The 14571-nt window shown below is 53.1% G+C and overlaps 1 protein-coding gene across 2 annotated transcripts in view; it reads right to left on the reverse strand.

Moving 5' to 3' along the window:
- Positions 1-293: 293 nt before the first annotated feature.
- Positions 294-14571, reverse strand: part of UBE3C (ubiquitin protein ligase E3C) — a 110510-nt gene continuing 96232 nt past the window's right edge. Inside the window, exons 22-23 of one of the 2 annotated variants that reach the window (XM_059396003.1) lie at positions 9109-9239; positions 294-2060 (exon numbers count right to left, since the gene is read on the reverse strand). In XM_059396003.1, coding sequence (XP_059251986.1) covers positions 1890-2060; positions 9109-9239 — 302 coding nt within the window. In that variant the 3' untranslated portion in view covers positions 294-1889. Of the gene's footprint in view, positions 2061-8012; positions 8702-9108; positions 9240-14571 lie in introns of those variants that run through there. The other variant, XM_059396004.1, reaches the window with a different exon arrangement.

Consider the following 14571-nt stretch of genomic DNA (forward strand, 5'->3'; position numbering starts at 1 on the left):
GCGTCAGCGAGGGTCAGTCTGGCTCTCCCAGTGGGTGCTCAGACGCGCTCCCCGCTCTCAGAGGCCGACATCACCCAGCAACAAGGTAGGTCCTGATAAAGTGCCTTTTGAAGAGAGTCACCAGCACCCCTCCCCCCGGACACGCGACGGGGGCTGTCCGGTCTTCCTCCGGAGCAGCAGGAAGCTGCTACAGGGTGTCTTTCCACCTCGTTACCTGACGTCACATACACGCCCGGGGGAAACAATCGTTCCAGTAGCGAACCACAATGATCTCGGGGGACTCCAACACAATCTTGGGGAAAAAAACATTTAATGCAAATATTCAACCACTGAAACATACAAATAAATAAATAGGCTCAGGAGAGCTGAGAAAACCCAAGTAAGTGTAACCGCCGCTCCCTTCGGTCCCAGATAGTCCGCTTCCAGAATACGGATAACAAAATGCACAAACCACTATGCAGAGAAGGTCCAGAACGTCTAATGTAAACCAACCTAAAATAAAGATAAAACCAAGGACAAACCCTCATTATTTTATTTCTGTATATCAAGACTACAAATAGCATTTAAACACTTAATTTATTATTCAAATTATGAAATTATACATTTTGTTTTGATATGGTCATTGTCTTAAAAGTGTCATTCAGTTTCCCCGCATTTAAAAGCATATTGCTAATTCTGGTCAATTCCATAGGACAGCCCACAGCCCCAGTGACAGGCAACGCTAGGTGAGGCAGAGGGAGGTCAGAGCGAGAGCCCTCAAGCCCCCAGCGTCAGCGAGGGTCAGTCTGGCTCTCCCAGTGGGTGCTCAGACGCGCTCCCCGCTCTCAGAGGCCGACATCACCCAGCAACAAGGTAGGTCCTGATAAAGTGCCTTTTGAAGAGAGTCACCAGCACCCCTCCCCCCGGATACGCGACGGGGGCTGTCCGGTCTTCCTCCGGAGCAGCACCATCGAGAAGCAGAGGGTGCAAAAGCCTGGCGCGCTGCCCAGGGACCGGGGAGAGGGGCGGGCGCGGCCCCAGGGTGCGGAGGGCGGGCGGCCTCGAGGTCCCGCCACAGCAGGCCGTGCCCAGTGCAAAGCCGCAGCCCGCCACTTTGGTTCAAGTGACTCAGATCGATGCCAGTGTCTGCTCTCCCCCAGCTGCCGCCGATCCCGGGCCACACGCGCTGCGGGACAGGCGAGCCCCTCCCCTCTCCCGGAAGCCCGCAGCCGCGCTTGGAGCTGGACGCGGGAGCACGACGTCCGCCCGCACACACCCCCACACAGGAACAGCCGGACCGGCACGATGCGGTCAGCGTAAACCGAAACAAGCATGCTCGTCCTGTTCAGGGGAATGGCTTAAAAAGCACAAATAAAATATTATCATTGCTGTGTATTTTCCAAACCTAACCACTTTGGGAAAAGGCAGCAGGAGAGAAAATGCCTTCAGTTTGAACAATCAGGACTGTAAACAATTCCGCCACACGAGAAGCAGGAGCCCCGAGAGGATGCGCCTCCAGCTCTCAGACCGGGCATCTCTGCCGACGAGCACCCGCGCTGCCGCCCCCCGGGCCCCCAGCTCAGGAAGGGCTCAAGTCCACTAGCAAAGCCAAAGCTTCTTCTTTGGTTAATTTCACTGAGTTGCCACTAGTCTTAACACGGCGCCCCTTTCGGCACAGCCACCGCAGTAGCCACATGGCACGTAACGCTTGTGAGTCTACGTTGTCGGAAAAGCAGTGTCCATCTGAGTGAGTGACCATGACTTCACGGACCATCTGGAACGAGGGGGAGGGGAGGGAGGGACGGGGGGGCAGGAGAGCTGCAGGAGTCCGGCCCCAGCGCCCTCGCGGCCGGGGGTGCTGCCCGCGGTGCGGGCCCTGGTCGCTCCTCAGGGGGTGGCGCCGCGTCCGCTCAGCTCAGCTCGAAGCCAGCAGCGCACTCGATGGCGTACAGCAGCTTACTGCGCAGCAGCGACTCGTCGTGGAACTCCGGCAGCTTTAGCAGGTTCATGCAGGTGCTGGCCGTGGGCAGCCGCTCCAGGTCGGAGCCTCCGTTGTGAATGCAGAACGCGGGGTACAGCTCCTGAAAAGACAGCAGGCGTGCAGGACGCGGCCTTAATGGGCGGCCCCTGGATGGACTTTTTAAAAGCACACAAAACCCGCCTGCTCCCAACAGGAAAACGCTGTGGTTGCATTTTCGCGAGAGACATCTGGTTTCTGGCGGTGCTCGAGACTGTGCTCTGCGGCCGGCAGGCCCTGGGCACCGCGCTTCGCGCAGGAGAAAGAGCTAGAAGGGCACCTGTGGGAAACAGAACCTCTCCACCGAGCAGGGCCTCCGCGGTCGCTCCAGAAGGCCTGAACGCCGGTGGCTGCTGGCCTGTGTCAGAGCAGACAGAAGCCGCTGGGGGAAGGAGCAGCGGGGAGGGGCCGTGGCAGAGCACGTCTTCTCCAAACTCACAGCCACATGGATGTCCCAACAGAAAAAACAAAAACCAAAAACCAAACCAAAAAAACAAATTCATTCAAATGGGGAGGAAAGCACTGAAGCAACATGAAACCCAGGAAACTACACGCTGGTGGCTTAATCTCACAGTGAGGCGTTGTTCTGAGTGGTTTTCTGTTTCTTTTTTTTTTTTTATAGATTTTATTTATGGGCACCTGGGTGGCTCAGTCAGTTAAGTGTCTGCCTTTGGCGCAGGTCATGATCCCAGGGTCCTGGGACCGAGCCCTGCACGAGGCTCCCTGCTCAGCGGGAAGCCTGCTTCTCCCTCTCCCGCTCCCCTGCTTGTGTTCCCTCTCTCGCTGTGTCTCTGTCAAATAAATAAATAATATCTATTAAAGAAAAAAAAACCAAAAAACAACTCTGATATGAAGAACTGAGAAGAGAAACCGGAGGCTGAAAAGTCCGTATTGTTTACAACCTCACCTCCGCTGGGATGGCTACTATCAGAAAACCAGAAAGTGGGGGCACCTGGGGGGCTCAGCCGTTCAGTGTCTGCCTTCAGCTCAGGTCATGATCCCAGAGTCCTGGCGTCGAGCCCCACGGAGGGCTCCCTGCTCAGTGGAGAGCCTGCTTCTCCCTCTGTGCTCCCTCTCTCTATCAAATAAATAAAAACATCTTTAAAAAAAGATTTTATTGGGGTGCCTGGGTGGCTCAGTGCGTTGAAGCCTCTGCCTTTGGCTCAGGTCATGATCTCAGGGTCCTGGGATTGAGCCCTGTGATGGGCTCTCTGCTCGGCAGGGAGCCTGCTTCCCCCCAACTCTCTGCCTACTTGTGGTCTCTCTCTGTCAAATAAATCAATAAAATCTAAAAAAAAAAATAAAGTTATATAAAAAAGATTTTATTGATTTATTTGTGAGAGGGCTCGAGCGTGAGCAGGGAGCCCACCAGGCGCCCCCGCCCACCCCCGTGATGGTGTTCTGAAGCCACGTGGTGTTCCGTAGAACTGGTGCCCGTCTACGCAGATGCCCCGGACCATGGGACCCGAGAACTCACTAGGAGATGAAGCAAAGGCAGATGAAAACCACAACTACCACTGGTAAGACAAAATCCAAAAGTAAAATAGAAAATGAAAACCTTGGAAGTCTAAATCTGAATTGGAAATGTCAGTCTGAACTTGTGATGTGATGTTCTCTTGGGGGAAAAACCCACCCGTTTGCGAGTGCTGTCCGTGGCGTCCAAGCCCGGAAATCACGACCACGCGTGATGACAAACAGCCGGATGCGCGGGTTTCGGCTTCTGCGGACCCACTTCTCACGGGAAGGACCCGGGGCTCCCCACGGAGCCAGGAGAACCACCTGACGAGCGTGGCCACGTGCCAGCCCACAAAGCCACCCCGCAGTCCCCGAACGTGGGTGCTCCGAGGGAAGGGGGCGCCTGCAGTGGCCGAGGCACGCGACATGCTGAAGCCACGGGTGCACGCTGGCGGCCAGGAGCCGAGCGGAGGGCTGCCCCGGGCGCTGGCTCACCCCCGGTCCTGGGAACCGGCGAGTGAACAAAGATCACGGCTTATTCGACCATCTCTGCATGGAGCCCTCGGTGTGACCCACGAACTAGTGAGAAAAAAATAAACTTTTCTTCACAGGCGACGCCAGCTGGGACGTGAGGAGACGCCGCAGTCGGCAAACGGCTGCTTTACCGGCGCAGGACAGAAGGGATGTGGGGGCGGCGGCAAGTGGCGTCTGCCACCTGCGGGCCCACCCCACTCCTGCCCCGGCCCGGCCCCCGCCGCCGCGACGCTGGAGCGCAGACAATGTTACCCGCGCGACGTTACCACCAGGAGAGAAATTCAGGTCTGGAGGCTGCAGACCCTCTAGCGACCAGGTTCACAGGACAGACAGAGGAGCGACCCAGCCCCTCCGTGAACTCAGGGACCAGGGGCAAGAGAAGGGGGCGGCAGACAGGTGGCTCGCTTGTCCTGGGGCGCTGGCGGACAAAGTCTCCGCAGCCTGGCCACCGGCCCCTGAGCGCCGCGCTGGGGTCTTCCGCACAGGCCCACGGAGATCTATGCACCGGGAGAGAACGGCCCCCCCCGCCCCACTCTAAGTCTGAGGACGTCAGCGTGCTCCGGACACTGTCGCGGACCTCGGTCGCTGTCCACGCGCTCTTCCCTCCTGCTTTTCTGCGGCTGTGCGGCGTCCTACTAGATGTGACGCGGCCCCACTGGCCCACGGACGGTCAGGTTACTTCCTAATTTTACAAATTAAAAGGGGTGAGGGGACAGGCTACATCCCCTCACCCCCGTGCAGGCGCGTGTGCCCGTGGGTAACTCGACTGGGCAGGCCGTGCGCGGAGCTCTGCGGCGGCCACAGTAACCGCACCCTCTCCCGCGCACACTAGCTGCACCCGGCCTCGGTGCAGTCCGCGGGCTCGCCTGCAACAGGAGCCCGATGACATGGCGACGGCCTTCGTCCCGAAAGCCTGACTCTGCCAACGTTCGAGCAAGTGTGCTTTTAGCCCCGGTGCTGAGGGATTTCAGACACACTGCCGGAGCCTGCACACCTCACTGCACCAGGAAACAGCGCCCAGGAAAGCAAAACGGCCCCCCATAGGCGCCTGGCTGGTACCTGGAATAGATGGTTTCTCCTCGGGGTCAGTGCCCTGTGCACCTGTCACAGGCTTCCTCCTCAGAGCTGTGACCAGACACCCGTGCTTCCAACACCAGAGCGAAAGCTCACTCAGACGGCGGCGGGCACCTTCTCGTGCAATCCGCCACCCTGGCGCGGGCACGGGAAGCCTGGACGCACAGCCCTGACCTCCCTCCCAGGACGGCGTCCTCAGCAGAGATCCGAGACACAGATCATGACTCACGCACAACGAGGTTCCTAGCCTCGTACGGAAGAAGAGTTGTAATCAACTAATAAGAAACAGGAAGTCCACTGTGGTAACTTTGCAGGAGAGGACAGTACGAAATTTATTAAAAATATTTCAAGTATCTGCTTCCCCCTCTCTCTGCCTGCCTCTCTGCCTACTTGGGACCTCTCTCTGTGTCAAATAAATAAAATCTTAAAAGATGCGGGCCCTGGGAGGCACCTGCACCCCGGCCCCAGCCAGCCCAGGCGGCTTCGGGCGGGTTTTGCTTGGTTCGCAGGCTGAATTTAGCACGGACCTCACAGCGCGGGCACGGCTGGGAACGGCGCGGCCCACACGACGCTGACTGCAGACTTCCACGCGGCTTACCAGCCCGGGTACGTTTCAGCTAAACTGAAAGCTTCATTTAAACAGTGTATGTGGCACATAGTCTGTGTTAAAACCACTGTCTTTTAAAAAATTATAGTCTATATGCCACTTTAAGTGTCTCATAAAAGTGTCAGAACAGGAACCAAAAGAGAAACAGAAAGCACATTAATTACATTTATTATTTCACATTCTGACTACATGGGAGTGCAGTTGATTTTCTCACATGCTTGAATAATCTAAGATGAAAACATCACAGTTTTGAAATACAAAAGGACCTCTGAAGGCAGAGTCAGCGGGCAAGGGAAGGGGAGTGACCGGCTACATGGGGGAGCCCGAGACACATTTTGAATTAAATGCCCCATTTCAGCGTTTCTTTCATAATGCTAATTGAATTTCCTCCTTGGAGTCTTAAAAGTAAAAAAAAATGAAGTTCTTCATTGAAATCTGAGTCAAGGGCACTGTGTCGTGCAGAACTGAAGAGAGCACAACGGGAATTTGCATTAATTCAGAGTGAGAAAAATCATCAATTTGTTACGTGGCCCGATGGCAACTTAACAATTTTCTACAGCACTTTAATGATTTTTTTGTCTGTAACAATCACATTCACTGAACATATTAAACTTTAATTAGCTTTAGCAGACGCTATTCTTCTCCAATAATGCAGCACTGAGTTTGTAACTTTAAATTATGCAGGTTTGCCTTTGCTCCTTATGGCACTTGGACTGAAGGACACTCGTGCCCGGCCTGCCTAGCCAACTGGAAAGCACAAATATTAAGGTGATTTCTTCCACTCCGGAGTCTGACTTAGGACACATGCAAAGATATCTGAAAACTCTAAACTAAATTTTACATTTAATATATTTTAGATCCTTGGGAAAAATCTAAACTAGGAAGACGGTCTCATAGCTCCGCAAAGAATTTTTCATGGTCCGATGAAGCTCAGTCGTGACCGTGCGGGGTCACTAAGAGGGACCAGAGCTCACTAGGACTCCACGCAGGACTTCTCTTTTTATAAAGTTTTATTTATTTCTTTGTCAGAGAGAAAGAGAGAGCGTGCAAGCAGGGGAAGCGGCAGGCAGAGGCAGAGGGAGAAGCGGGCTTCCTGCAGAGCAGGGAGCCCGATGTGGGACTCTTGATCCCAGGACCCTGGGACCATGACCTGAGTCGAAGGCAGACACTGAATGACTGAGCCCCCCAGCTGCCTCTCTACGTGGGATTTAAAAACCGAATGTAAAGCCCCTCACTTCTCCTTTCCTTTAAACTTGCAACACTCTCTCAGGCCTTTTAACACATTCTCCTCCAGTTCCCAAATCTCTGGAACCTTCCCCTTCCAGCAACACCCCTAATTCTTACCAGCCCTCGACGAAATCAGTCAGGAGCCGGCAGAAATCTCTGGGTCCTCCTCTCAGTGCTGATGGGAGTGAGCCTTCCAAACCCCTTTCACAGAACGAGGTCCTTACTTTCCTTAGGTCTAGGTTTGGTGTCCTTTTGAAGCAGGAAGATTCTAGAAGCCTGGTTGCTCATAATAAAAGGTTGCTGATAAAACTACCCGACCGTTACTGCAATCTTAGCCTGTCTCATGGCTGTTTACAGGACCAGATGATAAAATCTGGCCCCCAGAGGGCCCTTTCCTTGGTACGGGTTGGTGCACCGCCCCCTGCTCTTCCTGCTCTCAAGGCCCCACCAGGGCCACATCCCCAGACCGCATGACACGCCATGAGGAACCGAACGGCAGAGCCGTGTGTATTCCAGGCTGCTGCCTGGTTTTCCTCAGAGTCACAGAGGCCCGTTTTCCAGTGTGGGCCCGTGGGCCAGTGCTCGGCACCACGCAGCTGGCCCAGCTAGGGCCGGTTCCACAGCGAGCCTGAAACACCGCTCACGTTCTGAGTCCCTGCTGACGTGTACCGCTGGTATGCAGCAGGGTTTTTAACCCAGTCTGGAGGTTCTCCCCTTAACAGGTGAGTTTATTCTACGTCCCTTGCAATGGTTCGGCTCTCTCATTAATGTCCCGTATCTACTGCAGGATTCTTAGCGTTTTCTGTGTCTGATTGACGAAGTGGCTTCCGTGAGCCTTGCTGGGCACGCTTACTTCCAACCTTGGTACTTTGCAAGACAGAGGAATGATCTTTAGTTCTGGTTTTGCTGAAAATGACTCACCGCTTCCAAACTACAGCAGTGTCAGTCGCACAAGCCCTGCCCGCACGCATGCCCCTCCCGTTTCTCCCCTCCACGGCTCCGGCTCGGGCGGTCCCACTGGGTGCCGCACGGAGCGACTGACAGTCAACTTCTTTTTTTTTTTAAGACTTCTAAAAAAAAATTTTTTTTTAAAGATTTTATTCATTCATTTGACAGAGATCACATGTAGGCAGAGAGGCAGGCAGAGAGAGAGAGGGAGAAGCTGACTCCTCACTGAGCAGAGAGCCCGATGCGGGGCTCGATCCCAGGACTTGAGGATCATGACTTGAGCCTAAGGCAGAGGCTTAACCCACTGAGTCACCCTGGCGCCTCTCAAAGTAACAATTTAAAGAATAACTCCTACCATATAACTCATTGATCGAAGGTTCCGGAGTACATGCCTCTCGGTTAGTTAAACCAGCAGAGCAGAACTCCATGCTTATCTGCACGGATACTCTTCCCTATCATATATATACGCACCGCTGTGTATTTTAAACTATTAACGTTGCTTTATTTTAATTGACAATGAATAAGGGAACCACTAACTGTCCCCTGACTAAATTTAATTGCTAAAGATATTAAGTTGAACCAAGGAGGTAATCATCAATTATTGGAACTGATAAGTAACACAAAATAAGTAACAGGGAACAACCAGGGAAAAATCCACCCCTGACCCCTTGCACAACAGCGGTCTGAACCCCACGAGTCCACGAGCACACAGATGTTTCGATAAGCGCACATCTGTAACCACAAGGGCACCTTCCCGCTACGAGGGCCGCTCCCTGTCGTCTGGCTGCCTTCCTCTGGGGATACCGCGGCGAGGCACAGGCTCACCGGCTGCCCCGTCAAGAGCTGTTCGCAGTTAAGTTCTGGAAGCGTCAAGAGGCACCTGTGGATCTTCTCTGCGCGGTGGGGGTGCAGAGGTTCCCCAGCTCTTCCGCTCCCCTCTCCTCTCCCCGAACACCCCACCTCCCTGCTCTTAGCTTGTGCTCTCCTCGGCGAGGAGGAACACAGAGGAGACGGTCCTTTACGTCCCGCGAGCCCGGCCCCGGGGCCCCGGCCCAGTCCCAGGCCATCGTGACCACAGCCCGGGACCCGCGCCAGGAAGAGGCGTGGTGACCTGCGCATCAGGATCCCGCGGACACTTAGCACCACCAGGGACAGAAAGACCTGGCACCGCCTGGGCCGCACGCCGCGGGCCGCCAAGACGAGGCGGCGGACGCGTCAGGTCACCCGCGCGGCCCTTCCTGCTCCGAGCGGTGCGGGGGCCTCTTACCTTGAAGCCCAGGAGAGGCGGGCGGGAGCAGCTCGTGACGAACTTGAGCAGCTTGCGCTTCTCCTCGTCCGTGAAGCCTTCCACAACCCTCCAGAAGACTCTGATGACTGGGTGGTCGGCTGAGTAGCCTCCTGTGGGGACGAGAACAGACGCGTCAGCGCGAACATGGCTGTCGCGTGGGGCTCCCCCGGAAACGCAGAGCGGCCACCTGTGGCGCGGCGTCACCCCACCTGCCGGGGCCGGAGGCGACACCCACTCCCCAGCCAGCTTGCTTCTAAGCAGGCTTGAACACGCCCCCCCGGCCGCGTGACCGGGCCAGCCGGGTGGCCTGGCCGCTCTGCTCCTCCTGCTCCGGGGAGACGATGCACGAGCAGGGGAGGGACGGCGCAGCTCTGAGGACCCAAACCTAAGGCCAGAGCGACGGTGAGCCCGGGCACAGGCGACGCCGCACAGGGGTCCGAGTGTTAACAACCAGTCTCTGAGGGGCAGACTCTAACCAGGGACGTTCGCGAGAGCCACGGGTCCGAAAACTTGTTTCTGACACACCCGGTTACTCTGCCCGTGTGATCTAAGCGTCTCGCCGCACTTGACCGCCCCCCGCCCGGCCAGCAGTGAGCCCGCGCGCAGGACACCTGCTCTCGGCGCGGCGGCCGCTTACTACTCTTCATCTGGTTAAGTGCTTCCTAAAACTGAAATAATTGCTATATATTGTTCCCCCATTGTTAATAGGCTACAGAAATAACATCGATAAAATATCTTAAGTGCATTAATTGGCACCAAAATGAATATGATAATATTTTAAAGCCTATTTACTGGAAAAGCAGAGATCATTAAAGGTCTGAGCTTCCAGTGCGGGCGGGTGGTGCAAACAGCCCAAGACAGCTTCTTGGCAAAGGAAAGGCTGGACTGATTCCCTTTCTGTAAACTGATGACTTGAGAGTGGGGACAGAGTGACCTTAGGTATTCTCTGCCTTTACATAAACATTCGAGTTCAAAGTTACAGCAGTAAAAAGTAATGACAGAAGGGGACATACGTGCACACGCTTATGTACCGATAAATGCACGCATATTTGTCTATTTATGTCAGCGTCAGCAGACTCAGACGTCGGCAACCACAGCCGCACCCCCCTTGGAACACCCCCCCTTTCTCAAACGAATCCCATGTTCCCGGCAGACCACCGAGGCCTGTGGGCCTCCACACATGCGCTCTCAGGGAGGCTGGTGCACGTCGGGGAACAGGGCCGCGATGGGGCGCCTTCACCGGCACCAGGTCCAGACCCCGCCAGAGTGACCTTGCGGGAAAGCTGGGAAAACAGGACTGAGAAGTCTGCATGGGGTTCTTTCTTCAAATCATACATTTCACCATTTAAAGTTTCTTTTTTAAAAGGTTTTGAGACAGAGGAAGAGTGAAGAGCGGGAGGTTTTCATGTAAGTTGAGTCACACCACATAGGTCCTGTTTTGTGCCTGGCTTACGTCTCTGGGCATGACGTTTCCAGACATATCAGAAGTTCGCTCTTTCGAAGACTCAGTGACACCCACTGCCGCGCACAGACCACACCCACTCCTCTGTCCATCGGCAGGAGGCCGTTCGGGAGGTCCTCTCTGGGCCCCTATGAATGATGCTGTGTGAACACCCGTGCGCCAAGTACGTGTTCAGTCCCTGCTTCCAATGCCCTCGGGTACACACGTGAGAGCAGAATTGCTGGGCCCGATGGTAAGTCTGTGTTTGGCTTCCTGGGGAGCCACCAGCCCATTTTCCATAGTGGCTACTTTACAGGCCAGCAGCCAGCAAGGGTTTCAGTTTCTCCACATCCTTGACCACACTTGTTACTCTCTACGTGGTGCCTGTGTGAGTCGTCTTCATGGACGGGTGACCTGTTCCACTGCTGTCTCATGTGCATCTCCCTCACGACTGGTCACATGTGGGTATCTTCTTTGGAGAAATGTCTATTCACCTCCTTGTCCCATTTATGACTTGGCTTGTCTTCTTGTTGAGTTGTAAGAGTTCTTTATATATCCTGAACACATATATATGATTTCCAAATATTCTCCCCTTTTATAGGTTGGCCTTTTTACTTTCTTGATCATGTCTTTTGATGTACAAAGTTTGTAATTTTGATGAAGTTCCATTTCTTTTTTCGCTTATGCTTTTGCATCATACCTAGGAATCCAAAGTCAAATCCAAGATCATAAAGACTTACCCCTTTTCTCCTAAGAGCTTTATGCTTTTAGGCCCTACATTAAGGCTGCTGACCCATCTGGAGTTCACTTTTGTATATGGTGTGAGGTAGGAGTACAGCCACTTTTTAACTCATGGTCAACTTTTGCAAAGAGCTGCCATCATCTTACATGCAGTCAGGAGGGTTCCACTTTCTCCACGTACTAACACCTGGCGCTCGCCTACCTTTCTGATTCCAGTCTTTCCAGTGGGTACACAGTATTCTCTCATCATGATCTGACTTCGTGCTGAACAGCTGTTGCTGTGCTAATTTGCTTACTGGCCATTTACATGTATGTTCTTAGGTGAAACTTTTTTTGGACCATGTTTTAAATTCAACTGCTTGTCCTACGAAGTTGTAAATGTTCTTTATATATATTATACGTATCACCTGAACATGGTTTCTTCCAATCTGTGGCTTGCCTTTTCATTTTCTTTTTCTTTTTTTTTTTTTTTAAAGTTTTATTTATTTATTTGACAGAGAGAGATCACAGGTAGGCAGAGAGGCAGGCAGAGAGTGAGAGGAGGAAGCAGGCTCCCCGCTGAGCAGAGAGCCCGATGTGGGACTCGATCCCAGGACCCTGAGATCATGACCTGAGCCGAAGGCAGCGGCTTAACCCACTGAGCCACCCAGGCGCCCGCCTTTTCATTTTCTTAACAGTATGTTTTGAAGCACAAAAGCTTTAATTTTGAGGAAGTCCAACTTTCTTTCAATTTCTTTTTTCTGGCTCTTGCTTTTGGTGTACAACCAAAAACTCCGTCCAATCCAAAGGCCATGCAGATTTTCTCCTTTATGTTCTTTTAGAGGTTTTATAGTTTTGGCTGTTACCTATGGGGCTCCCAGCCCGCTGAGCTCATTTCTGCACGTGGCGTGAGGTAACTGAAGCTCTCGGTTTTCCATGTTATTGTTGTCCCAGGACTGCCGTACCGTCAAGGGAACGGTCAGCGGACTGTGAACATGCGGATTCGCTTCTGAAGCCGATCACGGCGCATCGATCACTGTGCCAGTCCTGGTGCCAAGTCCACAATGTCCTGACCACTGCGGCCAAAGAAGTTTTAAATCCAGCGTAACTCCCGGAACTTGCTCTTCTGCAAAACTGTCTCAGCTATTTTGGGTCCTTTCTGCTTCGAAATGAACTTAAAAATCAGCCCGTGTGTTTCCACCGACAGGCCTGCTGGGATTTTGGTAGGGCTGCACGGAATCTGTTGATGAACATCGGGCGATACGGAATGTCCGACCCGTGACGCCGGCTGTCCCCTCTTCCTCTCCGCGGTGGTGTGTGCGCCACAGCGAACGGGTCCTACACATACACTCACTTTGCTGTGTCTACACTGTACTCTTTTTGCCGTTACCCTGAATGAAACTGCTTAATTCTGTTCTCAGATTGTGTGTGAGACCAACATTGGTTTGTGGTACTGATTTGTGCTGAAATGGTTTTTTATTATTTATTTATTTATTTTTTAAAAGATTTTATTTATTTATTTGACAGAGAGAGTTCACAGTAGACAGAGAGGCAGGCAGAGAGAGAGGAGGAAGCAGGCTCCCTGCTGAGCAGAGATCCCAATGCGGGACTCGATCCCAGGACCCTGAGATCATGACCTGAGCCGAAGGCAGCGGCTTAACCCACTGAGCCACCCAGGTGCCCTGAAATGGTTTTTTAGTTCTCATTTTGTTTTTCTGTCAAGCTATCTATGAAGAAAGCCGGTTTTACTTCCTTTTTGGGGGTGGAGGGGCACGGGGAGAGGAGGGGGAGAGAGAGTCTTTTTTTTTTTTTAAATTTATTTATTTGACAGACAGAGATCACAAGCGGGCAGAGAGGCAGGCAGAGAGAGGGGGAAGCAGGCTCCCAGCGGAGCAGAGAGCCTGATAAGGGGCTTGATCCCAGGACCCAGGGACCATGACCCGAGCCGAAGGCAGAGGCTTTAACCCACTGAGCCCCCCAGGCGCCCCGGGAGAGAGAATCTAAGTGGGCTCTACACCCGGCACGGAGCCCACCGTGGGGCTTGCACTTACGACCCTGAGGCCATGACCTGAGCCGGAACCAGGAGTCGGAGATACCTGGCCAATTGAGCCTCCCCGGCACCCAGTTTTACTTCTTTCACTTTTCTTTTCCAACCTGGACGTTTTTCTTTCCTTTCCTGCCTCCTGCCTCACTGCACTAGCTAGAAACCACGGTCACGTGCCTCTGACACAGGCAGGCAGCATTTAACCTTCCCCAGGGGGCCGGCAGCTCTGACGTGCTGTGCGTGTCCGCTCTCAGGGCGAGAAAGTTCCCTCCTGTTCTAGTTTCCTGAGGGTTTTCACCCCAAATGGGTAGGAGACGCTTGGATGCGCCAGAGCTGCACTCGCTTTTTCCTTTCTCTTCTGCCTCGACGGAGACGACTGTGCGGGTCCTGTTCTCTACACTGTCAGCACTGCACGTTACGTGCACACGTTTTCAGATGTTAGATGAACTGTGCATTCGTGGGGTAGGTGCTGCCTAGCTGCCGGATTCAGGCTGCTAATATACTGAGGATTTTTGATCTTTGTTCCTGAGGGATATTAATTTATGAGTTTCTTGTGTTATTTTTGTATCAGGCTAATAGTGACCTTTGAGGAGAGAAATCTTCTCCTCACTCAGCTGCAGCTGGAACTCCTACACAGGGTATGTTTTTAAGGCTTAAATACTATTCTGGGAAAAATACTCATTTCATAATATTTAGAAAACAGAGAAGAACAATGAAGAAAAGTCACTTGTAATTTTGTTAATTATAAATGATTATTATGATTTTATGAAAATGAAGTGACTTTAATATTTTTTTCTGATTTTTAATTTTTTAAAAAAGATTTTATTTATTTATTTGACAGATCGCAAGTAGGCAGAGAGGCAGGCAGAGAGAGGGGGAAGCAGGCTCCCCGCCGAGCAGAGAGCCCGAAGTGGGGCTCAATCCTAGGACTCTGAGACCATGACCTGAGCCGAAGGCAGTGGCTTACCCCTCTGAGCCACCCAGGCGCCCCTTCATTATTAGTTGTTTTAAAGCAGGCTCCACGCCAGTGTGGTGCTCAACTCATGACCCTGAGAAATCAGGAGCATCATGCTCCGCTGAGGGACACCGCCAGGTGCCCCAGCACTGGAATGACTGTAGTTCTCCTGGCCTTGAAAATCGAATTATGCAGCGTGTCCCAGATGGTAAGCACAGGGAGTGGACACTGCGTAGCAGCGAAGGGCCTCACGCCTGCGACCGTGCAACTCCTGCTTGGTCC

The sequence above is a fragment of the Mustela nigripes genome, chromosome 4 (assembly GCF_022355385.1).
Source record: "Mustela nigripes isolate SB6536 chromosome 4, MUSNIG.SB6536, whole genome shotgun sequence".
In the NCBI taxonomy this organism is placed as follows: Eukaryota; Metazoa; Chordata; class Mammalia; order Carnivora; family Mustelidae; genus Mustela; species Mustela nigripes.